Consider the following 25,993-nt stretch of genomic DNA (forward strand, 5'->3'; position numbering starts at 1 on the left):
AGTTGGGTGGGGCAGAACCATCTGGTGACCCCAACGTGTTTTCTCTGACATCCCCAAGTACTTTGTTCCTTTTCTGCTTGGCCTTCTGAGCTACTAAATTATTATTATTACCAGCACATTCTCTGGTTTTCGGCCTCAATCCCTGCTCCCTTTGGATTTTCCTCATATTTTGTTCTAGCTAATACAGAAAGTATCACATTCCTCTTCCAAATTTCTGCACTTATTTTTACATCAAGCATTTTTTTTTAATAGAAAATGAAAAAAGGAATTAAATGTGTGTGACTGGGAGAAATGAACTGGCTTTCTGATTGATTGATTGATCAGCAGAAGGCAGTAGGATGATCTTGGTGGCATTAAGTTAATGGTTCTTGAGATGCAGCAGCATTTCTTCATCTGGTCCGGATGAAATAAGGAAATTAGGAAAGTTCAAGCAGAAGAAAATACCTATTTCTGTGAATACTCATCACTGACTGATGAATGTTAACTTGTACAAATAACCCACAATTGCATCATTTTTTAAAATGATGGGGAGGCTATGTTTGGAATCCAAGCTAAGGCATGTTTTCCCTCAAGAAGAGGAATCTGGGGTGGTCAGAGCCTGGCTGGAGTGCACGTAGTTCCTGTGTTATCTCCTCGAGCCTGTGCAGAAGGTGTGGAGACATCTCCAAATTCTCGGAGATAATCCCTTATAAAAACAGATAAAACCACCCCAAAACTCTCCCTGCCGCCCCCACCTCCCTCCTGTTTATCTTTCTCTGGCCGGGCCGCCTGTTCTAAGCCGTGTTTTTCATTCCTCCTCCCCGCAGGCCGCACCTGGAGCTCTGCACAAGGACAAACCTCTGCCCATCCCACCCACGCTCCGGGACCTGCCCCCGCCGCCGCCGCCGGACCGCCCGCCCTCCCTGGGCACCGAGAGCCGCCCGCAGCGCCGGCCCCTGCCCTGCACCCCGGGGGACTGTCCCGGCAGGGACAAGCCACCCCCGCTGCCCTCCAACCGCCAGGGCGACCTGTGGCCGGCCAGAGCCATTCCCAAAGCCCCGGGAGTGGCCGTGGGTGCCGCAGAGCCCTGGGCTGGGAGGGAGCTGTCCAACCGGCACTCGCTGCCCTTCTCGCTGCCCTCCCAGGTGGAATCCAGGGCCCTGGGCAGCACACTCAGCCTGGACAGCCCCGGGGTGAGTAGTCTGGTGGGGCTGGAGGAAATCTGGCAGCCCAGAGGACATGAAAGAACCACACTGCCCCATCAGGGTGTGAGATGAGATGAAAGAAAAAGTTTATTTTGGTTTGGGGTTGAAATAGGGTTTGCAATTAGATCAGAGACTGGGGGATGAGAGTAACACCTCTCTGACCCCAGTGGTTGACTTAGAAGTCCATCAATTTGTCCTTCCCCCTGGAAAGGAATGCATATTTACAAAACATCAGTCTTTGTTTTTCTCACAATTTGTGAGAAAACTCCAGTCCAAGAATGAAAACATCAGAAGGCTGAAAAATCAGGGCAATATCTTCTCACACTGAGAAATGGGATTTTGTCTCAGGAGAGATGGAAAGAATCTGGTGAATTCCAGGCAAGGAAGATGCTTTCATTCCTCTTGGGAACAAGGTTGAAATCCCAGTTTCAGCAGTCATGAGCCACAATTGCCTGATCATTATTCACCTTTCAGTGTTGAAAAGCTGAGAATGTTTTCTGTTGTTAGCTGAAAAAGTCTGGTTTACTCTGCTGGCTTTTCAGCCCTGAGAAACCTGCAAGCATCAGCTGTGAGGAGTTTGACTGGGTAAAATCTGAGTTCCACTTGGCTCTGTTCACCTGCAGGTCACTGTTACCAGTGAACTGAATAGTCCAACAATTTGTTCTCTGAAGAAATTGCTTTCCTTGATTCCATTTCCTTCATTTTTCCTCCTAATGCTTCCAGCTTTCTAAAATTGAAAGCAAGCACATTTTTAGCCAGATTTTCTAAGAAAATGGCACGTGCACTGTTGTCATCCTGTCTCCAAATGTGTGTGCTTGTCTGCATCCTTTTCCTCTTGGCTCCCATTTTGGCCTGTTTCAGCTGAATTTGCCAAGGCCATTGGAATCTCAAAACATGTGAAGTTCTTCCTGCAGGAAAACCCCTGCAATGTCCTCACTGAGGGAAAGCTCTCAGAGAATTCCTTGATTTCTGAGTTGTCAGTAAATTATTCTGTGCAATAGATGAGGATGCTTCATCCCCACAGAGGCTGTTGAATGAGGGGCTTTGCAGCTACACTGGGACGTGTTGTTTCTGATTTCTGGTTTGGAATTTTGTCTTCCAGAGCTCCACCAGTGGTCCAGCAGCAACCTCAGAGTGTGAACACCCCAAAATCAAACCCTCCTCGTCTGCCAATGCCATCTACTCCTTAGCTGCCAGGTCTGTTGGGGTATTTTATACCTTACAGAGTGGGAATTGCAGGGTGCTGGTGCCAGGGACAGAACCGGCACAGCTCTTCCAGTCTTAGTTTTAAACTCTGACAGATTCAAAACACACTTTAGAGAAAGCAGCTCAAATCAGCTTTCCAAAGAGCTTTGGGGAGTGATGGGAGTTCCCCTGGGCTGTGGCAGCAGGAATCAGGCTCCAGTAGCCATCAGCTCTTGAATAAATTGACTTTTGAGTGGGGCTTTGTGTGATGTAAATGTGCATGATGTTGTCACTTCCTTTTGCATCCCGACCTTGTGCTGGTGTGACCTTGTGGGCTGCATCCCAAAAACCAAATTATTTCTTTAGACAGACTTGCTGTGAAGTGACTGTGGATTTTAAAGGGCACCTTGGTATTAATTAGATTTGCTGTAAATGTTTTATATCTCGTTTCTCCTGCCTCCAGACCACTGCCTGTACCAAAACTGCCTCCTGGGGAGCAGTCTGAGAGCGATGAGGACACTGAATACATGTCACCATCCTCTCTGCCTGTGGTGCCTCCAGGTCCTGCTGTGCAAAAACCAGAGCTCAAAATGCCTTTGGAAATGACTCAGAGTTTACGGTGAGATTCTGCCTGGTTTTGCACTTCCTCCTCCCGGCTCTGGGGCAGCACATTTGGGACATCAGGGTGGGAATTTTGCTTGCTCAGATTTCTGAAATCCCCCAGTGATATTCACCAGATATTTATTTGACTAAAATAGCAGTAAAGGAAATGTGACCACTGCTCTTGTGCAGAGTCCTTGTACAGTATTAAAGGACTCAGATATCCCCTTCCTTCCCACTCTTTCTGCCAAGAACCTTTTGAGAGCAGAAACAAATTTTGAAATTCAAAACTCCTATTAAAATGTAATTTTTGGTGGTATCAGTTTCGGTGGTATCATTTTAACTCTTTTAAGCTGAGGTGCTGTACTGCAATAAACATTCACAGAGCATTTTCTAGAACAAATATCACACAGAGCAGTGATGATTTCACCTTGAAACAAGAAGCTGTGCACAAACTGTGTCACAGAGACAGTGGTGGTCACCTGTGTGAAGGGGAATGTGTTCTCTCCCTCAGAGTTTTGGACTGTGACCAGCAGCCTGAGGGCTCCATGTATGAAGCAATGTACAACATTCACTCCCAAGCAGCATCCTCTGCTTTCGAGGCTGTCAACACTTCTGGTGAGTGGGTGTGCTAAAAAGCAGCTGAGGAACTGGGCTACAATGAATTGCTCCCAGTGGAGCAGCATTTTAGGTTGATATAAAGGAATTACATTTGGTTTTGTTGTTAAAATAGCTGGGATTTATGTGGAAGTATGAGTCTGTGCATGCACACTGCATCTATCAAGTATTTTTAACCTAATTTTCCCTTCTGGAAAGAGCTGCCATTCTGTGTGAGGTTTTAGCAGCAAAATTTTACTTGTGTGTCCTGTCAGCGCTTGGAAATTGGGGTGTAGGAATGCATTTCCCACACCCAGCAAGTGTTTTGCATGCAGGTAAAAGTTTAAGACTCACCCCTGAAGGTAAAGAACCCAGAAACTTCAATACCCTCCTGCCAGGGATTGGCTCAGCACAGCACAGGGGCATGGACTGGGCTCTGAGAGTGTACCTCAAAGCCTGTTGTTAGTCTCATTGGCAGCAGGCCAGGTTGTCCCTCCTAAAACATTCAGTATTTAGGAAGGAGCCCAAAAGAAAAGAGAGGCTCTTTGGAGTGTTCCTAGCAGGGTGTCAGAGGTTTTCTGGGACACCTGTGCATGGCTTATCTTTTGTTTTCTGCAACATTTGTTACTTTGTTTTTTCTCCTTACTAAATCTTTTACTTTTCAAAACCCCTCTGAAGAGCAGTCTGGCTAATTAATTTAGCCACTTCTCTGCAAAGGCTGTACCCTCAGAAACTGATAAATTTACTCGTGGTTCATTACTCTCTGGCCATGTGCTAACCTGTATCGATAGGGGAGCAGAGTCTGCCTTGAGAGGCAGCTCAGTCCCAGAGCTCAGAACATTCCTCCTCTTGCAGATGAAGGGAACCTGGCAGCAGCCCCTGCCAGCAATGGCCCTGAGGAGCCCGAGAATGAAGAAGATGGTTACAATGTCCCCAAGCCACCAGTCCCCGTCGCCAACGCTCGTCGCACACTGTCTGATATCTCCAATGCCACTCCTGCCTTCAGCCGAATGTCCTTGGAAAATGACCCTGTCGCAGGTCAGACAGCTCCTCTGCCTCTTTTTGCTGCTGCTGCCTGGCTCTGCAGCTTTGAAATTTGTGTCACTCACTGAAGATTTTGGATGCAAGGAGTAAAATCAGGATTATGAGGCAGAGTTGCACTGGTTCTTAGGTGTTTTGTTTGATTTGTTTTAGCTGGTGTTTGATTTATAGCTTGGAATGTGCTGCCTTGTTCATTTAATCCCTGAGCTTGCAAATCACACTGAAATCACACTTAGGAAAAGCTTTTTTCAGCTTAAAGTAAATTCCTTAAATCATTCTTTCCTACAGGGCATAGAATATTTTTGTACCACGATGTAGCAGGGTGTGAGACAGGACTTCCCATCCCTGGACATGCCCAAGGCCAGGTTGGATTTGGGGCTGGAGCACCCTGAGATAGTGGGAAGGTTCCCTGCCCATGGCAGGGGGTGGAAGGAGATGAGCTTTGAGGTCCCTTCCAACCCAAACCACTCAGGGATTGTGTCCCTGTTGCAGGTGGAAGATGCAGGGCAGGCCTGGCAGGGTTGGTGGCTCTGCCAGTGCCTGCAGATGGCACAAGTGCTCTGCTCGGTGCTCTCAGCTCCTCTGAGCAGGGACCAGTGCCTCAGCAAGGTCAGCTTCTTGTCCCTGGGGAATAGAGGACACCGTGTCCTTCTGGCTGCAAGGCACATTCTCTGAGGGAAAAACTAAAGCCTCGTGTCTCCAAGAGCCTTTCTGAATAATGATTGACTATTCCCTGCTCAGCAGCTCTTAGGGAGCTTTGGAACTCTTCCTGTGGGGGGTTTTCAGTCTGAATGTGCTGGGGATTTGCCAAGGAGGAGGAATGAGTTTCTTATTCCTTCTGGAAGCAGAACCTCCTGTACCCAGAACCCCTTCCCCCAGCGAGTCTTCTCTTTTCCTGCTTCACCATTCTACTTCTCTGACCTTCTTTAGCACAGAGAAGAGTTTCCTAGTGCAGAAAAGTTCATTATTTTTGCCTCAGCTCCCTGTTTCACTTTTTAAAACTCTCCTTGTGTCTGTAGAATTTGGCTGAAAGGGATGAAAAAGGAGCAGAGCGAGTCCCACCCCCTCTCCCAGATGAAGTACTGAGTTTAATCATTGACACTTTGTTTCTACAGCCCTGAAATAACACTGCTGTTGTCCTGCTTTAGGGGTAGGAAAATGGAAAATGTGGAAAATGCTGATTGTTACTGCTGTGGGAAGCAAGGCACTGGTGCAGGCAAGCCTGACTGCTGTGGGATTCATCTTGGCAGATTTATGCTCTCAGGAGCTGGAGCCTGCAGTTTTAATTAATGATTTACCAAAATAACTGTCTTAGTAGTTGTCCTTTCAGACTGACCCATGGTCTCTGAAACTTGATCCAGCTCAGGCTGAAACAGCTATTCCAGAAGGCACTTTGGGGCTGGGGAGTGGGCAGACCTTTTTCTCACATGTACAAAAAGCTTTTTATGTGTGAGAAAGTTGAATTCTGAGGATGAGGGAGCTGTGGTGGGTGAGGAAGCTTCAGGGAATCTGATTCCTGAAGAGCCTTCTCTGTCTCAGGGCTTTTGGTGCAAGTTTTTCAGAGAGGCCCCACAATGCTGTTTCTCTCAGCAGGCTGCAGTGCTCACTCTTAAAAAGGGATTGTGTGGACATGATTTGTCTGTTGTACTCCAGTTCTGCTGCCAGAAAACTCTATAGAGTGCCCTGAGGACTTTTTCCAGGAGACAAATAAATCTTTCTTTAAGGTGATGTCAAATATTCATGCGGAAAAGTTTCCTGTGATTGGCAAGAAATGCTTTTTGAGATGATGCAGGAGGGTAAAACTCAGAAACGGTCAGATGCTGGATGAGCACATTAAACAATGTGTTTTCTCCTCAGAGAGTTTGGTGACTTGTTTGGTTTACTGGCCGTTGTTTCCTCTTCCCAGCAGTGCATGATGTGGCTGCAGGGCAGTGTCACATCAGAATGACTCAGGGAAAAGCAGAACAGGCTGAGCTTTATTGATCTGCCATTAGGCAGGGAGAGCTTCAGCAGAGGAAGAGGAGAACATAATTCAGTTGCTGACCCTTCAGAGAGCATAATTCAGTTGCTGAAGCAATTGTGGTGGCTGAGTTGGGGCTGAGTCTGTGCACACAGAGAGGAGGGAGCAGCCTTTGGACAGTAAAACTGTGGAGTTCTGTCTGATTCGGGGAGGAAATGGGATGTCTGGTGGATTGAATATTCACTGTCTCATTTTTTCTGGTTCCAAGGCTGATATCTGAGCTCTGCTTACACACATAGCTCCTATGTAATTTTTTATATGGTTTTATCTTAATAAATCAGCCTGATGAGCCCTGCTAATTAAGAAAGCTGTTTTTGCACACAGGCGAGGAGAAGCTGAGCAGGTTGAGAAGGAGGATAAAAGGCTTGGAGAAAGTGGCAGAGCTCAGCAACAGCTTTTTGAAGTGCCATTTATCCCCCTGATGTCATCTCAGCTCTGTTCCAAGCAAAATTTCCACATATTTTCGTTGAAGTGATGCACTTGTTTCTCCTCCTTGCAGGTTTTCAGGACAGCTCCCAAGTCCCCGAGCGGCCGCCGAAGCCGCTGCCCCGGCGGATCAACTCGGAGCGGAAAGCCGGGAGCTGCCAAGCAGGAGGAGCCGGCAGCGGGGCCAGCTCCTCCCTGCACCTCTCCAGCGAGATCGAGAACCTCATGAGCCAAGGCTACTCATATCAGGACATTCAGAAAGCTCTGGTCATTGCACATAACAATATTGAGATGGCCAAGAATATTCTGCGGGAGTTTGTGTCCATCTCCTCCCCGGCGCACGTGGCCACATAGCACACGGGCACCTCCACACCTGAGCTGCTGTGGACCAACTGCCTGGGCAGCTGCTGCCCAGCTGTGCACCAAAGGGGAAGGGGGTTCCTTTAGAGACTTCGTGCTGAGGTCAGTCCTGCCTCTTTTAAGAGAATCAGTTATCAGGTTTTCGTGGTTCCAGATTTCAAAGCAGTGGGATGAAACGGAGCGGTGTTTTATACAGTGTGTGTCTTGGAGTCCTTTACCCCTACCTCTTGTCTGAGAGAACAGATTTATTGCCAGGGTGTTGGTAGAGAAAGGTATCGTGACAAGGGATCCCCGAGCCGATGCCCTGGAGGCTGGGGGGGAGTTGTTTTGTGCTGTGAATTTTAAGTGGATGCTCAGAGAAACAAAGTCTCGAGGTCGGTGTGGTGTGTCCTGTGGTTCATGGTACTAGGTTTGGATCTGTTCGCTGCTGTGTGTCTGGCTCAGGCTTTTTAGAGAAACTGAGAGGTCACTTTCTGCTGGGAGACCTTGGAAGAATCATTTGATTGCTTCCTGTTGGCCGTGGTGTGTCCCTCTCACTTGTAATAATAGCAGTTATTGCTTCTGATTCCAGTCCTCCCCAGCTGCCTGGAGATAGCAGGATGAGCTCCTGTCAGGGATTTTGATCCTGGCAGTGCTGGGAGTTGGATTTCTCTCGTGTGCTCTTGCACTGACAGCACCAGATTCCAGCAGTTTGGGGAGCTTGGTGAGGTTTTGAGGGGTTGGAGAAGGGGCAAAGAATTTGAGCAGGAGCAAAGAACTGGGGCTGCAGCTTCTCCTCTCTTAGCCTTGAGCATTTTGTGCTTCAGTGCTCAGATTTGATTTGTGGCCCTGCTGGGCTGGAGCAGCCGTCACTGGACGCTCCCATTGCTCTTCCCTAGGAATGTTGCACCTGGTAAATAGGATGTTTTATTTCTCTTCATTGCATGGTGGCTGTTGCAGACTAGTGGCCTTCACACACATTCCTCCAGAGAGCTTTTTGCAGGAGCCATCGTCGTGCCAGGGTGTTTTGTGGAATTGGTAGATGATTGTGTTTGTTGGAATCTCACCTGCTTTGCAGTCACAGAAGTGCAGCAGTTCTCTGCATGGCTGTCCAAACAACATGGGGGCTCTCCCTTCCATTTCCATTTCTCTAAGGTAACACCAGGTCTGGTGTTAAAACCGACCTGGGGGAAAAATTCTGTATCTGTGAAGTGATCACATAGTTTTAAAGGTCAGAACTCAGCTGTTGCATTGGAAAAACCTGACTTGCCTACTCAGCTACTTAACTCTGTTCATACTGGAGGAGTGGATGGTTCCTTTGGAGAGGATTTAGATCCAGGAGGCACAGACAGATCACAGCCTGACAGCCTGAGAGGCTCTTGGCCTTTGGACCATGACCAGCATTATTTGCATCTCCCTGAGGTCAGCAGAGGTCACCAGGCTAAGGGCTGCAGTTGGAATATTGCTGGAGTGATTCTGGCAGTGAGGTGCAGCTTGGCCTTTTGAGGAATCCAGAGGCTGGGCCAGATGGCTGCAGTTGGCAGAGAGGCCTTCACGAGTGTTAGCAGGGCAGAAAGTGAGTTTTTAATTAAAGCAGAGGTTTCTCTCTATACCTACAGCTTCCTGAATTGTTGTGGCCTCCATGATTTCTCTCTTTACTCCCCTCCTTTCTCTGCTGGAGGAAACACTCTCAGACAGTGTGAGGAGATCTCTGCCACCCTCAGAGACCCCACCCTTTGCTGTTGGGGGTCAGGGCAGGTGCTCTGCAGGGCACAGGGCTCAGCACAGCCCTGGGGAAGGTGGGCTCAGTGCCTGGGAGGAGAGGAGCTGCTCTTCCTCCTGTGCCCCTCCTGAGCCTTGGGAGGAGCAAGGCCCGCACTGGTGCTGCTGAGGCAGGAGCAGGGGACAGCTGTGAGGAGCCTGAGCAGCCAAACAGTCCCTTGTCCTGGAGATCCAGGTGCAAACCCTTTAGTGGGGGGTTTATTTCCCTGTTTTTCACACTCCCACTGGGCTCTGTGTTGGTTTGGAGCCCTTGGTGTCTGCCCTGCTGTGTGAGCTCAGTGTGTCCAGCCTGAGCCCAGCCTTAACTCTTGTCCTGCCCAGTGTGTGTGACCAGACCAGTGATCCCTGTCCCCTGCAAGCCCCTCAGGGCAGGCTGGCTGTAATTTCCATGAAATCCTGTTTGGCAGAGCTGTTCCAGGCCTGTCTTTGGGGTCTATGTGCCAAGAGATGTTGCTGTGGCTGTTGTTCCGGGTATTAGAGATTAGAGAGAGCAATCTTTGTGGCATGTATCACTGATTTCTCTGCATGTGTCCTTTCTGTGCACTTGTTTATGTCTCAAACTGGTTTAAGAAACTTAAGTCTTGCCTTTTCTTCCTTAGACATGATAAGAATTTGCTGATGCCATTGAGGGCAGCAGAGTCCTGGCCATGTCTTGTGGCTGTGCTCTGCCAGCTCAGTCCAGGCACTGCCCAGTGGATTTTCCTTGTTCTTTCTAAGCCCAAGATTGACTGCTCTTCTTTCCCTTCACCTCCCTCTTCTTTATTCTTAAGAAAATTTACTTTCTGATGCTACTTTAAACAGGAAAAACAACCCAAATGTCTAGTGCCTTTCTTGAGGGGATGCTGCATGGCCAGGCTGGATCTGAGAATCCCCTCTGGGAAAATGAGCAGAGCTGGACAAGCAGCACCAAAACTGCTTTGGGAAGGTGGAAAGGAGGAGCAGGAGAGATGGGCAGTGCTCACTCGGACTCTGACACTGTGTTCTGTAGCATTTCAGCCGTGGAGCTCCCATGTCTGGACTGGTGCTGTGCCCAGCTCGGGGCCAGGTCAGGACCGTGGGGTTGGTCGGGGTAAAAAATGCTGGGGTTGCACTCCACCTGTCCCAAAAGAGCTGGAAACACTCCCAAAGGAGCAGGAAACACTCCCCAAAGGAGCAGGAGCTGTGGGAAGCGGGGTGCCCTCCTGAGCAGGATCCAGGTGGTTTCCTGTGTCCAGCAGGAATCCCAAATCTTTCCCCTTTTTTGTGCATGTCCTTGCCCCAGCCCTCCCCGGGGTCTGGGCGGGCTCAGGGCCCAGCATGTGGCTCCTGCACCAGGCTGGTGACATTACTGTAGCTAATCCCCCTCGTTACTGTAAATGTGGTTTGATTGGTTGGTTTGTTGGGATTTTGTTGGTTTTTGGTTGGTTTTGTGTTTGTTTTTTTTTTTTTCAGTTGAGCAAGAAAAAATGCAACTCCCAGGGCACCTCCTCAAAGGTGCCACTTTAAAGATTAGTGGGGAATAAGGACATTTATTTTTAAAGTTCCTCCTAGAAATCTTTTTTTGTTTGAAATTCCCAGTGGAGGGAGAACTGCTGTTACTGTTGTTCCTCCTCACGGATGACAAATACCAATTTGTAAAATATCAGTGTTAAAAAAATGTTGAGATTTTTCATGAGATATTTTAAAAATTAAAAAAAAGTATAATAGTGTCATTAATATAAAATTATAATAGCAGTATTTAATCCTTTCAGATCTGTAAAGAATAAGGAAAAACAGAAGGTAAATATTCTTACAGAGAGTAGCTGAGCTTTAAGGTTCACTTGGTTTAAAAGTCCTCATTTTGTTTGCAGATGCATTGTTAATGTTTAGAGGTTATACTAATGTTATTTATTAATTGTTTCCATCCTTGTATGCTGCCCACTAAGAGCTTCTTTGTTTGGGATTTCATTCACCTGTGTCAGTAAGAAAGAAAACAAAACAAAGTTTTATTTTTAAATAAAATTTCCTTTGTTGTAGCAGATGGTGTGTGTGTGTCGTGGTGCTTCTGTGAGTGCTGGGAAAAGAATATTTTAGGATTTCAATCTCCTGGATCTTTCGCAGACTGACTTTGGAATTATTTTGTAATTATAACCACAATTATCTGGTAAATTCAGATTTATATTCTAGTCCCTGACAGGCCAGGAATTATGTATATAAAGATTATAATAATTAAACATATTCTGAGAGATTCGGTGAGTGAAGGCTCTAATCCATCAGGACCAAGAAGGACATGAACTTTCCACCCAAGAAGAGAATCCAAGGGAATCCCTGCAGACTTTTCAAGTTACTGCATAGAAATTATGGAAATAAATAAATATCTCACACAAATCTAGAATTACATGTATCTGTATCATGATTCTAGAATAGAATTATTAGAATATATTGTGTATCTCCTATAGAGATAGGAAAACAATTCTATATTGTTGAATATGTTAATTGAATATCCATTGGTATCTATTCATATATATCAATATATAAATATTTTACATGTCAAGAGGATATAATGAATCCAGGTTCTGCCACACTCCAACATTCCAGTGCCAGGAGGGGCCCAGAAATGGAACAGACAGGGACACACTGGCCCAGCTGAGCCCCCAGGACATTTGGGGCCAGGGGACAGCCCTTGGGGACAAAGGGGACACTCAGGTCCCACAGACAGCTCAGTGAGGGTGACTGGGGCCATGGGGGACAACTGACACTGGAAAAAACCTCCAAAAAACCACTGCGGGGTGCAATGAGGGTGACTGGGGGGAAATGAAGACAAGGTCATTTGAATCTCTGTTTGGGGTTATTTCAGGTCATTGGGATAGTTCGAGGTCATTTGAGGCCCTGATTGGGGTTACTTTAGGTCATAGGGGTCATTCAAGGTCATTTGAGGGTCTGCTTGGGGTTACTTTGGGTCATTTGAGGTCATAGAGGTCATTTGAGGTCTGATCAGGGTTACTTTAGGTCACAGGGGTCATTCAAGGTCGTTTGAGGCTTTGGGTTACTCTATAGTACTGGTATTAGCTATAATTATCAATATATTCTAATATTAAATTCTAGTTACAATATTATTTTTTAAGATCCAGTGGTACAATCACCTATTACAGCCTAAAACCAGAATTCTTTATTAGAATAAATAGATTTATTAGCATTGGTAGAAATTAGTGTAGTATTAGCAGCCACAGGGGCATAAATGGGTCCTGTTGGAACCTCTGTGGGATTTTGGAATGCCCTTCCCACCCTCCTGCCTTTGGGAACAAACTCCAGCACTCAGCTTTGAATCCGTACTTTATTTTCACATATATATATATATAAAAAAACAAAAAACAAAAAACCTTGCAAGTATCGGACAAAAAAAAAAAAAAAAAACCAAAAAAAAACCAATAAACCAAAACGAAACTCCTGGAAATGTACACACAATCCAACAAAAATATATATATAAACCAAAGCTTTTGCTCGAACACCACATGTAGCAGGTGGGGATGGCTCCCCTCTGGTCAGGGCTGGGACAAAGGGGACAAAGGCTTGTGGCCAGCAGAGCTCAGAGGACGTGATTCAGAGGCAGGACGGGCTGAGCCCTCTGGGATGAGGCAGGGAAGGACTGGGACAGAAGCTCGTGGCAGGTTCTTGCCCCTCTCCCCCCCTCAGCGTGGGGCCAGAGGTGCCAGAGAAGCACAGAGAGAGAAGTTTGACCTGGGGCTGGCAATGGCTGAGCACAAAAATAACCCTGAGACGTCACTGACTGGCCCTGTCTGATACTGAATTTAAATCTGGGGGAGCTCTGGGTGCTGCTGTTGCAGCAGCTGGGCAATGCCCCTACACACAACCAAATTCAGAGGGGAGAGGGGAGCCCTGCCCCTCGGGTCAGCACAGCTCCAAACCAGACACCCCAAAGCCTTTCTGGGGATTGGCATCCCGTCCCTGCCCTGCCAGGTCCTCTCCTCCTGTGGGGTCACAGCACTGCTGGGATAAACTGACCCAGCAACCGTTCAAAGACAAAACAAAGCGCTCAGAACCTCTTCAGAAGCTGCAAACACCTCCCCACCACACTCCCTTCCACTCCTCTCTCCTCCAACCTGCTAAGGTGCCTCAGACACCCCAAAACTCACATTTCACCAGCCTCTCTGAGCAAGGTCAGGGTAAAAAGAACACATCAAAACCTTCCCACAACATGTACAGAACAGATTACCTGAAAGAGCCTCAACTCCTTCCACCAAGTAGGGATTAATGGGATATAGTTCTTCCTAATATTGCTGTGGCTTCTCTGGAGTAGTAAAGCGAGTCCAGCTTTGCTGCTAAGGCAACACCTGCAAGCCCAGGGCTGAGGTAAAGGCCAGGTGAGTCAGGGAGGTGTCCCCAGCACGGTGACACACGGGTGGTCTCTGGCCGTGCTCCCCAGGGGCTGGAGCAGGGGTGGGAGAAGGCAATCCAAGAGCAGGAAAGGTTTGAAGGAAGAAAGCACTTAGTAGGTTTCCTGGCTAGTTTCTCAGATCGATGTATTTCTCGCTCTTCAGTTCCCACGGAGAGAGAAAGGGAGAGAGGGAAAACACACAGTTAGGGATGAGCACAAACCCAATCCTCGGCTGCAGCTCTGGTGGTGACACAGACAGTGGGGTGGGGGACAGCTGGGGCACCCCAGGGTGGGGACTGTGAGCTGTGCAGAGCCAGGCAGGGGCTCTCTCCTGGCAAATAAAACCACAGTAGGCTCAGGGGCTGCATCTTGTGGCTGCCATGGACAGTGGTGGCCCAGCAGTGACGCTGTGAAAAGCTGCTGCATCCCAGGTGAGGGGAAAGCACACGTCCCAAAAGACTCATCCCAAAGATCTCTGACTCAGAAGACCCATTCCTGCAGCCTCTGCTCTGACTTCTGGCCAGAGATCTTTGCCAGATCTTTCCCATTTTAGTTCCTTCTCCCAGAGGTCCCTGGGGAGCCTGGCTGCTGCTCCACGGAAGGAGGCAGAGCCAAGCAGGGCAGGCAACGAGCAGAGCTTTGTTCCCTCCCAGAATTGTCCCCTCCCCTCCATCCCACAGCCCCCCGAAGCGCTGCTGATGGAGGATGGAGCCCGTGCAGGGTGGGCAAAGCGTTACCTGGGGGCAGCCCCGGCCTGAGCGGCGCTGGCGGTGCCCGGCGCTCTGTCCTACCTGGTCAGCTGCGGCTCTCCTCTCGCCGTTGGCGCCCTGCAGGAGCCCCGCCTCTTCGGAAACTTTATCTGACTTAACTTCAACTACAATCTTGTCTTTACGGGCCTCTGGCTTTGTGCTAGGGGAGGGAGGTGACAATTTTTGAGACACGTTGGCGATACCAGGGAGGGCACGTGGCCGGCCGAGCCCTGGGGCTCCATCTCGGGGAGACGCTGCAGTGGGACTGGGGCTGAAAGCTGGGGACAAACAGACTCCAGCTCACAGAAAGCTTTAGACTGCCCAGGGAGGGGGCCCTTGGCTGCTCTACCACTCTGCTGTCTCCTCCCTGCACGGCAGTGCCCTGTGGGAAGCTGGAAAAGCCGCGGTGCCCCCGAGGCCGCGCTCCGCGCCAGGCAGGGAGCAGCTGGAGCAGTGGGATGGGTGGGATGGGATGGGATGGGATGGGATGAGAAGCATGAGTGATATGAAGCACCCCCAGCCCCACGGGCCCCTGGGGGACAGGTGGCAGTGCTTACATGTCCTGCTTGCCAGCACGGCCACACGGGATCTTGCCTTTCTTGTGCAGGAAGTAAATGACAGCGCCCAGCACAGCCACCACCAGGATGGCCACGATGATGGCCACGATGATCACCCCTTGGCTCTCTGCTGTTGACTTTTGATCTAAACACAACGGGGAGAGGAAGAAATTAATGCCTGTCCCACTGTGACCCCTTCCAGCTTTCCTTCTGTGGCAGGAAAGGGCCCCTCCTCCCAAAAAAGCCTCAGTGCTTCCCCAGCTGCCTGCAGGATGCAGATTTCAGTTCAGAAACGCTCCATTGCAGCAGTTTCTGTAGGAACACAGAAATTCTGCTCTGGGCTGCCATGCCCCATGTGCCACAGGAGGGTGGATATCAGGAATCCCTGCAGGGCATCAGGCCATCCCTCTGCTTCCTTGCCCAGCAGGTTTGGGCTGCAAGAAGCTGCACTGGGTGGCCTCTCTGAGGACAAGCAGGCAGCTTTCCCACCGCTGGGAACAGAGCCTCCACCCCCTTCCTGGCTTGGCAGGGAGAGAAGAAGCAGCAGAAGCAGCTCAGAGCCAGAAGCCAGGCTATGGGTGAGCATAACGTGTCCTGACAGACACCATCAGCAGACTGACCTTTCTTGATAGAATCCTCTGGAAGAGCAGGAAGGGAGGGAAAGACACCGAGCTCAGCCACCCCAGGGCAGCATGGCACAGGGGGGACTGACACTGCTGGGGGCTCGTGGGAGAGAAAGCAGTGCCTGACACTCACCCACCAGCTGGATGTGCTTCTCACTGACACCCAGCTTGTTGGACACCCGGCACTTGGCTCCAGCCTGCAGCAGGTCGTGGCTCACCCGCACCGTCAGGTTGCTGGCGACGTGCTGGTTGTCCATGTACTCGTGAGCCTGGGCGGGGCAGGCAGGGCAGGATTCAGCGCCTGGGCAGCCCCTGGGCCATCCCAGCCCGGCCCCTCCCAGCTCTCACCGTGCCATTGATGCTCCACTGGAGGGTGGGCCGGGGGAAGGCAATGGCCTTGCAGGTCAGGTTGATCACCTCATCCTGGCGCACGTACAGCGGGGAGCTGATGGCCACGATCCTGGGCTTCCCTGTGGGCAAGGGACATCAGCACCCACAGCTCCTGGGGAATGGGTGCTGGGCAGGCAGGGTCACTCTGCACCCACAGCTCCTGGGGAATGGGTGCTGGGCAGGCAGGGGTCACTGCACCCACAGCTCCTGGGGAATGGGTGCTGGGCAGGCAGGGGTCACTGCACCCACAGCTCCCAAGGGAATGGGTGCTGGGCAGGCAGGGGTCACTGCACCCACACCAGCCCTTACCCTCCACAGCAAGGAACAGCTTCTTGCTCTGCTCCAGCCCTGGCACGCTCGGGGCTGTCACCCTGCAGCTGTAGGTGTTGGAGCTTTCAAAGCTGAGGTTGTTCAGGAAGAGCTTCTTCCCTTCCTTCAGCTTCTTGCCCTGTTGGGAAGGAACGGCCCCAGCAATGAGCCCTCTGTGCCCACATCCCAAAGGGGTTCACACCTCCCATGCACAGCTTGCAAGCACAGTAGTCACTGTCACCTCCCTGCAGTACTGGCCAGGAAGTGACAATATTGAGGTGGACAATGAAGGTCCATGAATGAGGGAATCCTTCCCCTGGCCTCTCAGGAGAGATGGAGCAAGATCCTGACTCTGCCTAATTTGCGGCAACGCCCAGGCTGAGCCCGAACCCGACAGAACTGTGATGCCTACTCACGTTCTCATCCCTCCACTGGTAGGTCAGGTTCACGGGGCTGTGGGCATCACAGCTCAGGGTCACATTCTGCCCTTCTTGAAGGGTTGAGGATGGCTCCATCTTCACATCAACCCCTTCAATGTCTAGGAGAGGGATGGAGACCAGGGTGAGCAGGAGGGACAGAGCACCCACCGTGAGGTCCACAGGGCCCAGTCCCTTCTCTCTTACAGTTCACAACAAGATCCACGGCCTCCTCTATCTGTGACATGTCATCCAGGTCCAGGGACTGGCACTTGTACGTGCCACTGCTGCTCTTGTCCACATCGTGCAGGGTCAGGACCCCGCTCTGGGGCTCTGCCAGTGACGACACATCCTGCCACTCATCCAGCTGCAGACAGTGGGCACAAAGCAGAGCCCTTAGCCCCACACAGGCCCCCTCCCACCCAGCCACTGCATCCCCCTCCCCAGCACCCTCCGGGCAGGGGACAAGGAGCGACCAGGAGACGTTTGCCAAGGGAGATGAGCCCCAGTCCCTTCCAGCCTCACGTTTTTTTTAAAGAAGGTGAAGACGGGCTGTGGGTTCCCATCAGACTCGCAGACCAGCGTCACATTGTCCCCTTCCTTCACCAGCGCCGAGGACGGCACCACCTGCAGCTTCAAGTGCTCGGCGGGGTCTGGGGGCAGGCAGGGGGCAGAGTCAGTGCCCAGCCCCACTGCAGGGCACAGCCCAGCCCCAGCCCGGCCCCAGACTCACAGAAGATGTTGACCTTGACCCGGCGTGACTCCAGGGCACGGCTGTGTCCCCGCAGCCAGTAGTGCACGGTGCAGTGGTAGCTGGAGAGGCGGTCATCGCGCGTGACGGGCGCGTACAGCGTGCTGCTCACCGTGTACAGCCCGCTCGACTCCCGCGTCAGCGTCGACTGGATGTTCACATCTGCAAGGACATGGCCACATGGGAGGGCTCCTGTCGCCCTGGTTTTTTCAGTCTTCTGATGTTTTACATCCTGTACTAGAGTTTTCTTGTGCATTGTAATGTAAATAAAGAGTGATGTTTTGTGAATCATGCATTCCTTCCTGGGGGAAGGACAAATTGATGGACTTCTAGGTTGACCAGTGGGGTCAGAGAGGTGTCAGCCTCATCCCCCAACCCCTGAACAAACTCCAGAGACTATATAAGTCAGAATCCCAAAATAAACATCCTTCTTTTCTGCCCTGTTGCTGACTGTGTAAGTGCTCTTTTCATGTCCGCCTGGTGACAGGCTCCCTTTGGTTCCCTTGGGTTCCCCCTCCAGAGCTAGTTGCCCATCCCCACCCAGCTCACCCTTCTCCTGTGCCTGCAGCTGCACTCCGTTCTTGTGCCACGTGATGTTGGGAGGTGGGAAGCTGTTTTTGCTCAGGCACTTGGCAATCTGTGGTGGCAGAGACAGATGTGAGCACAGATAAGGGTTATCAGTGAGGCTTCCCTGCCCTCTGTGTGCAGCCTCTCCTCACCTCTGGGATGCTATTGCTGTGCACAGAGACACCTCCTGAGTTGGGCTCAATCTCAGGGATCTTGGGGACCTCTGGAAAGAGAAGCCACCCCACAGGTATTAGGAGGGATGGGTTGGGATGGGATCCCCGCAGAGCGGCTGCCCAGCCCTGCTGCCCTCCTGTGTCACTCACTGTAGACGCTGAGCTCGGTGCTGTTCTCGCCCACGCCGTAGCTGCCGGCTCCCACCTGGCACACGAAGGTCCTGGCGTCCTGCACTGTCACTGCACTGATGGACAGGGCCTTGTCCTCCCCCAGGGACAGCCGCTTCTTGTACTCCGTGTCGTCCTCCAGGACCCCACTGGCCGTGATGTGGTACAGCCTCACCTGTCTGTTGCTGCGGTCCACCTGCAAGGTGAGGGGCCAGGCTGGGCTGGGGAGCCCGGCAGGAAGCCCTGGGCTGGTTTCCACCCCAGCCCACCCAGGCAGAGCTGCTCTGCCAGGCCAGCACTCACGTAGAACCAGTCGATGTACGTGTAGGAAGCGTTTTCAGGGATGTAGAAGTTGCACTCGATCCTGGCTGTGTCCCCAACCTCCACTTCCACCACATCTGGCATGGAGATCTCCAGCTTGCTGGCTGCAGCTGTGGGACAGAATTTGCTGTTAGGGGCAGGAAGAATAGGGAATAATGGGCTGTCCAGTGTGCCCATCTCCATCCCCCAAAAGCTGTGAGGCAGAGCCGTGCACTGTGCTCTACACAGTGTCCCAGCCCAGCAGGAGTGACAGCCAGGACCCCACTGCCGCACTGCCTTCAGCATCCACAGAGAGCCCATGAGCTCAGGCCAAAGAGGGGACATGGCACGTCGTGCCCCTGCCAGCTGTGTCCCCAGGACACCGTTGGGAGGCAGCATGTCCCCAGCCACCACAGCCCTGGCACAGCCAGGGCTCCCAGGTCCCTCCACAAGCTCTGATCCTGCCGCCCCAGAAGGAACCCAGCAGTCAAAGCATCCATCCCTGCAGCATTCCCGAGGCTTCCCCTCGCTGCTGCTCTGCTCCCTGCCCAGCTCTGCCCACTGACAGCACCCCTGTGAGCAGAGCTTGCCCATCCCTGCGCCCCACCTTCCTGCCAGCCCAGCCAGCTGCAGCAGTAATGGAGCTGCTGGCCCTGCTCCAGAGAGGATGGGAAAGGTAATGGCTATTGATCCAGGACAAGGGAAGGAGCAGCTTCCCAAGGGATTGGGAGCAGAGCAGCCCCAGCTGGGCAGAGCAGAGACAAGGGTGGCATCACACCAAGGCTGGGAGTGTCATTGCCACCATCCCTGGCACAGCAAAGCAGGGTCTGCATGCCCTGGGCTGGCACACGGCCCTGCAGAGGGGACAACAGCCTGTCCCCAAGCAACAGAGCCAGCCCAGGTATGGGAGCTGGGGACAAGAGGCTTGGAGGAAGCAGCTGTGTCAACATCTCCCTTGATAGCGCCCGCTCCGTAACAGCCACCGCCGAGGCGACTTCAAAGGGCAGCGCCGTGCCCACAAAATGCTCTTTGTTTGGAGTGGGGATGTGGTGGCACAAAGCCAAAACACAGCCAGAGGCCTTTCTGCCACAGCAAAGGCCCCGACATGCAGGACCAGCCACCTCAGAGCTCCCCAACACACGGGGTTTGGCCCTCGCCCATCCCGTCAGCGTGTTACAGTTGGCACCAGGCAAAGAGGGATGAGCAAATCACGGCACAGCAAAGAAGGTGCTGGAAAAACAGGTGAAAGTCCCAGAGATAAGCACGCAGCGGGGACAGGAAACTGGCTGAGAATGCAAAGGAAAAGATAACTTTGCACTGGGGGCAGCTGCCCACCTGCACGGCCACGACTTGGCTGCCTGCTGCAGCTGCACCTGCACAACTGGGCAGGCCTGGGGCTGGGGTGTGTCCCTGCAGCCTCCCCGGAGCCCTGGCACTCTGGACTGCAGGCAGCCGGGCCAGGCTTTGCCTCTCCATCATTTTCAGACCTTCGGCAAGGGCCCCAGGCAGAGCCAGCCCCCGGGAGAGCAGCTGGCCCTCCCCCTGACCCGCTCGGCATGAGAGCCCTCAACCAGGCAGCGGAGCAACCGAAACCATGAGCTCAGAGCTGGAGAATGGCTGGCATTCGGGGCTGGCATTCGGAACACAACCCTCCCAACCATCCACTGCCCTTGAGGAGGCTGACATGGTCGCTGCAGCCCCCACCCTGCCTGGAAAAAGGGCTCACTGCTCCCCACCTCCTCCGGGACAGGCTGGAAGAGGGACACAAGGGGACACTCACAAGGTCCCCCACAAGCCTGGGGACGCAAGGCTCGCTTCTCCAGCTCCAAGACCTTTTGCTATGTGCGTGGGCAGGCTAAAGAGGCACTGGGCACAGCCAGCCTGGCACAGCAGGCTCCGGGGACTTGGCGATCCTCCCTTGTGCCCGGAGCAGCTGCAGGTTTGCTGAGGGAACCTGGGGTGATCCATCAGCCACGCGTGGAGCGGCCCAGCTGCAGCCCCGAGCTCCATCCACCCGAGTGCCTGGCACAGCTCCAGGCGGAGACCTCGAGCTCTGGAGAGGGCGTCTGCAGGGAGCGAGCAGGGAAGGAAGGAGAGCCCCCGTGCCTTTTCCATCTGGCTGGCGGACAGCCGGCCGGCAGCCAGAGCTCCGCAAGAACAAAGATTTGCTTTTAGAGCCGGGGAAGGGGGTGGGGAGCAGCACAGGCCCTCGGCAGCCTCCTGCAGAGCCGAGGTGTGCGGGGAGACGGCGAGAAGTGCGGCTGCGTTGGCGGCCCCCGGCGCTGAGCCCCCGGGCCGGAGCGAGAGGAGGGGCACCGCAGGGGCTGGAGCCGCACGGGGGATGCCTGAGCTTTCCCTGGTCTGTGTTCCCCTCTCGGGGAAACCAGCTGCGGCCAGATCCCGCCTGCTCCCGGCGCTCCTGTTCCCGAGGAAAGCTGCCCAGAGCCCCGAGCCGGGTGCCCCAGCTCACACGGAACAGCATCATCCACACCCTGTCTTCTTCACAGACACAGGGAAGAGGGTGCGGAGCCCAGCCCTGCAAGGAGCGGCACCACCAGCAGCGCCCAACGCCTCCGCCCAAGCAGCTCCACCCGGCCCACACCCTGCCGGGGATGGGGACGGGACCGGGGCTCTGCTGCATCCCAAAACAATCCCACCGCGCTGTCAGGACCCCGTCCTGTGCTCCTGGGGCGGCAGAGCTCTCATCCCCACCCCGCAGCCCGGTGACAACACGCAGACACCTCTCCCGCAGCCGGCCCGCGGTGCACAAAGGGCTGGGGCGGCTCAGGCAGCCCCGGGGTGGGCTCAGCCCCCCGTTCCAGCAGCTCTGGCTGCCCTGGGAATGTCTTGGCCGTCGCCCCTTGTGCTTCTGGGAAGCATCAAACCTTCACGTGGCTGGGCTTCCAAACACACCGAGCCCGCCAAGCATTGAGAGAGTCCTGGCTCGGCACTCGGGCTGTGGGAAGGGGATCCCGGCACGGGCCGGGGGCGGGAGCAGCCTGCGCTACACTCCGCTCTGAGCCTCGCTTTGGCTCCGACACCTCGGGCCGGGCAGGTTCCCAGCGCCGGGGCCACCTCCGCAGGCCGGCGGGGCAGGGAGCGGGCAGAGCACCGGGAGCGCTCCGGGCCAGGGGAGGGCAGGGCGGGATGCGGGAGCGGGGCAGGGCAGGAAGCGCAGCCACCCCCCGAGGGTGAAAATGGACTGGAAAGTGGATAAAAAAAGAAAGCGCGAAAAAAGCCAAGAGAAACACAGCGCTCGGGGGAAAAACTCCTTAGAAGGAAAGGGGTGGATGCTTTTCTAACAACAACCAGCTCACCCCGGTGCGCGCTGAGCGCACGTGGGTCACCCCCAACCTGCCCTGCCCCGCCCTGGGGGGCTGCGGGGGGGCCCCGAGAGCGGGACGGGGCACCCGGACCTGCCCTGGATCGCGGGGCCGTCCGGGCGGGGACACACCGGGGGAAGGGCCGATCCCACCTGGGCCGCCCCGAGCCCGCGATCCGAGCATTCCCGCCGGGCACCGCCCGAGGGGCGCAGCGCTCCCGCCCGCCCGGCCCCGCCGCCCTCTGCGGGGACACCCCTGGGCTGCCACCCCGGGGAGCTGCACGGGGGCAAAATCCAGCCCCAAAACGCCGCCGCAGCCCCGTGTCCCCCGGGGAAAGAGACATCCCCGGCGGGGCTCCGCGGGTCCCGGCGCCGCGCCCCGGAGCGCTCCGCAGGTGCGCGGGTCCGCCCGCCCCGCACCGCCCGGCCCGGCCCCGCACCGCCCGCCCCGCACAGCCCGGCCCCGCACCGCCACTCACCGCAGCAGAGCAGGAGGCAGCAGCCCCAGCCCAGGGCGAGCCCCGCCGGCCGCCGCCCCCCAGCCATGCCCGCCGCCGGCCGCCCCAGACTGAGCGGGGCCGCGGGCTGACGTCAGGCGGAGGAGGAGGAGGAGGAGAGGAGGAGGAGGAGGAAGGCGCGGTGCCTGCCCACCGCCCGCAGCCGCTTATCACCCCCAGCAGCAGCAGCAGCCCAGCCCAGCCCAGCCCCGCAGCGCCGTGTCCGGCCCCGCACGGCCGCGGGCAGCGCTCGGGCCGCCCCCAGCCCGGCCCCCGCCGCTCCCGCTCCCGTTCCCATTCCCAGCCCGCCCGAGGGGTCGCAGAGCTGCCAGCGCCTGCCTGTCCGGGCGTGCACGGGCCGGGCCGGGCAGACAGCCGGGCGCTGGAGGTGGAATCGCTCACAGACACGGAGCAGGGGGCTGAGCGTGGGATGTGTTTTTCAGAGTGTTTGGGGAGCGCGACAGTTCGCTGAGAGTCCGATGGGCAGGTAGCAGTGGGGATAATCACAGGTGACCTGCTGCCCTGCCCAGCCCCACACCGCCCCAAAGCCCAGCCCCACACGGCCCCAAAGCCCAGCCCCACACCGCCCCAAAGCCCAGCCCCACACGGCCCCAAAGCCCAGCCACCGCTGCTGGGTCACCTTTGAACCCGCGCCAAACAAGGACAGACACAAAACAGGGAGGCAAAACACGATTTGTCATTGTCCGACAGACACCTGGGGGCAGCTCGGACCGCGGGGCGGAGCAAGGCCGTGTCCCCGGCAGGTCCCCGGGTGTGCGGGGTTGGCCCCCCGCCCTGCTGAGCCTCGGTGTCCCCCGGCCCCGCTGAGCCTCGGTGTCCCCCGGCCCCGCTGAACCTCGGTGTCCCCGGCCCTGCTGAGCCTCGGTGTCCCCGGCCCTGCTGAGCCTCGGTGTCCCCCGGCCCCGCTGAGCCTCGGTGTCCCCCGGCCCCGGCGGGAGCCCCGCGCTGTCCCCGAGGCGGGGCCCCAGGGCCTCCCCGCGCCCCCCGGGCCGAGCCCCCGCAGCTGTTGTTGAAAGGGGCGGCTGTGCAGAAGCTGCTCCCTGCGGTGGCCGGGGCAGTCGCCTGGCCGGGGGCCGGCCCGGGGGCGGGGGGGCTGCCGGGGCTGCACAAGGCTCCCTTTATCCCGGGGTAATCACCCGGCCCAGCACGGCCCGGCCCCTCCGGCAGCCCGGGCAGAGCCGGGAGGAGCGCAGCAAACCCCGGCAGGTGCTGAGAGCTGCCCGCAGCCCGGCATTGAGGACACCCGGCCCCGCTGTCACTGCACTGTCACAGCCCGGCTCCGTGCCTCAGTTTCCCTCGGGCAATCTGGTCAGTCACCCAGAGGGGCTGTTGGAGGACAAAGGTTTTCTTCTCCCTCAAAAGCTTTTCGCTTCCCCATCCACGGGACACCCGAAACTCACTGATTCAGGTTCACCACACACGAGGTCAGCCCCAGGGGCTGCCCAAACTCCCGGGAGCTGTGGCAGTGCCCTCCTCCCGCTCTCACCCCACACGCTCTGAACTTTTCCACCTCCTTTTCTCTCCTCCACTCGCTCTCCCCGCCGCATTCCTGTTCCCCGGCAGTGGGGGCCGCATCCCTCCGACACGCCCTGAGCCACGCCAGGGCTGGGCTGCAGGTTCCCCTGAGGCACAGCATTCCTCCTGGGAGTGCCCAAGCCCCTCTCCCACCGCCAGCCCCCTGTGCTGGCCCCGGGGCCTGCTGGTGCCATGCTGGGCCCTTCCCATGCCCTCCTCCTCCTCCTCCTCCTCCTCCTCCTCCTCTGCACGCCTGACCAGCACCCACCCCCCCCACAAGACTTTCCCAGCCAAACACACTCAGTGATTCATCGGAAATGATTAAGTTTTTTTCCCCAGGAGATCAGTTGCTTAAAATGGCAATGCTGGGCAGCGATAAGGGCTCAGAGCTGCCGCTGGACAGGGGAGGCCTCCTCCCTTTGCTGGGAAGAACAAGTGCAAGGGAGCTGTGCCATCATCATCCACGGGATGCTCAGGAGCTGCTCTCCGGCCTCACAGCTGCAGTTTTGGGATGCTCTCACACCTCACGGCAGGAGCTCCCTGTCTGTGGTAGAGAAATCCACCCCCTGAGTGGATTTCCCCAGGCTCAGGGACTCCCTGACAATGTTCTCCCTCTTCTCCTCCCTCCAAAGGGCAGGATGCAGCACCGGAGGAGCCTCAGGCTCTGCTCTCCTTGGAGCAGGGAAAGGGATGTTCCACTTGGCACAAAACACCCCATAAATGCCACCCGAGAGGGAAGGAGGCCCACGGGAAAGCGTCCACCAAAGTCAAACAAACAAAGCGGGAGAACTCGGCTGGACACGCCCCTGGGTGCATTTTGTTCTGGGGCTAACTTTTATTCCGCGTTAAAAATAAAGCAGAATGTTGCTAAGAAAACCTCTGGAGAAAGTTTCCCAGCAGTTGGAAAGGGCAATGCCACTCCCTGGGGACAACAGGCTGGGGAGTGTGCCACCCCCAGAGCCCCCTGCTCTCACTGCACGCCTCTGCCTCCACTTGATCAGGCTTCAGCCTGCTTAACTTTGAAGAAAACTTTCCCCCACCCCTGACAAACGAATCTGGGGAAGAAGAGCAGGATTTGAAGGCGAGGCATGAACAGAAGGCATGAAATCACCCTGCTGCGCTGTGTGTGGCACCCAGCGGGCTCGGGGACTCTGCGTGGGGAGCGTGGCAGGCTGGCTACCTTCATCTTCCCTCCCTGCTGCCTGATCTCACGCCTTCTTGTTTATCTCCTTGCTTAATGGATTTGGCTGCAGTCCCCACTCGCAGAGATGCACACAAACCGTGCAGGAGGCTCCCATGTCACAGTCCCACGCACACAGCTGGGGTGGAGAAGCCAGGAAGGAGAGGTCTGGCTCCACCTGAGGCACAGATCAGCTCCCACAGCTCTTAATCCCTGGCAGTGGAGGGAATATTGGTGCCTGGGCCCCGCAGCTCCCATCACTCTCCTCCTCCATCCCTCCTGCCACCTCTCAGATGAGGCTGTGCCTGGGCAGGCAGTTCTGCCCCTGGCAGTGGTGGGGCTTTGCCAGTCCCTGGCACAGCTGCTGGAAACCTGGGATCCACAGGACCCTGCCCAGGGCAGGGCTGATTTCCTGGCATTATCTGAGCATCGCAGGTTGCAGGAACGATCTGGAATTGTGTATTTCATTTGCCTCCCTCCTCTGGCTCCTGCTGGGCCTGGCTCTCTGCAGCACGGAGCCAGGCCTGGGGCTGTGCATCCCAGCACACACCACAGCTCCTTCCACCTTTTCCTGCACTGCCAGACAGATCCCTGCTGATAGGGGGACCTTGGGATGCTGCCAGAGAGAGCAGGCCTGGCGTGGGCTGTGCCTGTGCCTGTCCTGACAGGCAGCTTGGTGTGTCCCGGGGGGACAGGGGGCCCTGTGCCTTCCCCAAGCCCAGAGGGGCCCAGAGAAGCTGGGGTGGGCTCTGGGGGGTGTTTGGGGTGTTCAGGGGGTACTGAACAGCCCTGGTACTGATGGGTTGGGGGCTGGCACAGCTTTGGTGCTGATGGGCTGGGGGCTGGCACAGCTCTAGTGCTGATGGGCTGGGGGCTGGGGCTGGCCTGGCTCTGGTACTGGTGGGCTGGGGGCTGGCACAGCTCTAG

The 25,993-nt window shown here is 55.1% G+C and overlaps 2 protein-coding genes across 4 annotated transcripts in view; one reads left to right on the top strand and one right to left on the bottom strand.

Annotated features, from left to right (window-relative positions):
- CBL (Cbl proto-oncogene) overlaps positions 1-9,984 on the top strand; it is a gene marked incomplete at its 5' end in the record, with an annotated part of 34,067 nt that extends 24,083 nt beyond the window's left edge. Inside the window, 6 exons of the mRNA XM_083878117.1 lie at positions 807-1,172; positions 2,287-2,381; positions 2,833-2,988; positions 3,484-3,587; positions 4,422-4,604; positions 7,127-9,984. Of these exons, the coding sequence (XP_083734243.1) occupies positions 807-1,172; positions 2,287-2,381; positions 2,833-2,988; positions 3,484-3,587; positions 4,422-4,604; positions 7,127-7,407 (1,185 nt within the window). The 3' untranslated portion in view covers positions 7,408-9,984. The remainder of the gene's footprint in view (positions 1-806; positions 1,173-2,286; positions 2,382-2,832; positions 2,989-3,483; positions 3,588-4,421; positions 4,605-7,126) is intronic.
- Positions 9,985-12,321: 2,337 nt separating this feature from the next.
- Positions 12,322-23,933, bottom strand: MCAM (melanoma cell adhesion molecule). Of its 3 annotated transcripts, none has more exons than XM_083877946.1 (15): positions 23,882-23,933; positions 18,535-18,662; positions 18,214-18,427; positions 18,043-18,113; positions 17,873-17,960; positions 17,306-17,485; positions 17,098-17,225; positions 16,780-16,939; positions 16,573-16,694; positions 16,157-16,295; positions 15,806-15,927; positions 15,591-15,726; positions 14,835-14,979; positions 14,320-14,437; positions 12,325-13,685 (listed from the first exon to the last, which is right to left on the bottom strand). In XM_083877946.1, the coding sequence occupies exons 1-15, from the start codon at positions 23,916-23,918 to the stop codon at positions 13,656-13,658; spliced, it is 1,818 nt and encodes a 605-aa protein (XP_083734072.1). In that variant the 5' UTR covers positions 23,919-23,933; the 3' UTR covers positions 12,325-13,655. The 3 variants fall into 3 exon arrangements, with proteins under 3 accessions (XP_083734073.1, XP_083734072.1, XP_083734071.1); XM_083877945.1 differs by lacking the exon at positions 23,882-23,933 and adding an exon at positions 22,333-22,421; XM_083877947.1 differs by lacking the exons at positions 14,320-14,437; positions 23,882-23,933 and adding an exon at positions 22,333-22,421 and having other exon boundaries at positions 12,322-13,685.
- Between the last annotated feature and the right edge of the window lie 2,060 nt (positions 23,934-25,993).

Source organism: Zosterops lateralis, assembly GCF_965231275.1.
Source record: "Zosterops lateralis genome assembly, chromosome: 25".
NCBI classification, from domain to species: Eukaryota; Metazoa; Chordata; class Aves; order Passeriformes; family Zosteropidae; genus Zosterops; species Zosterops lateralis.

Excerpts from the sequence above, each read along its gene's own strand:
- MCAM (XM_083877945.1), bottom strand. The coding sequence starts at position 22,399 with ATGGCTGGGGGGCGGCGGCCGGCGGGGCTCGCCCTGGGCTGGGGCTGC. Across the intron at positions 18,663-22,332 it reads CTGCCTCCTGCTCTGCTGCG|CTGCAGCCAGCAAGCTGGAG; the intron begins GTGAGTGGCGGT and ends TCTGTCCCACAG. Across the intron at positions 16,940-17,097 it reads TCACCTTCTTTAAAAAAAAC|CTGGATGAGTGGCAGGATGT; the intron begins GTGAGGCTGGAA and ends CACTGTCTGCAG.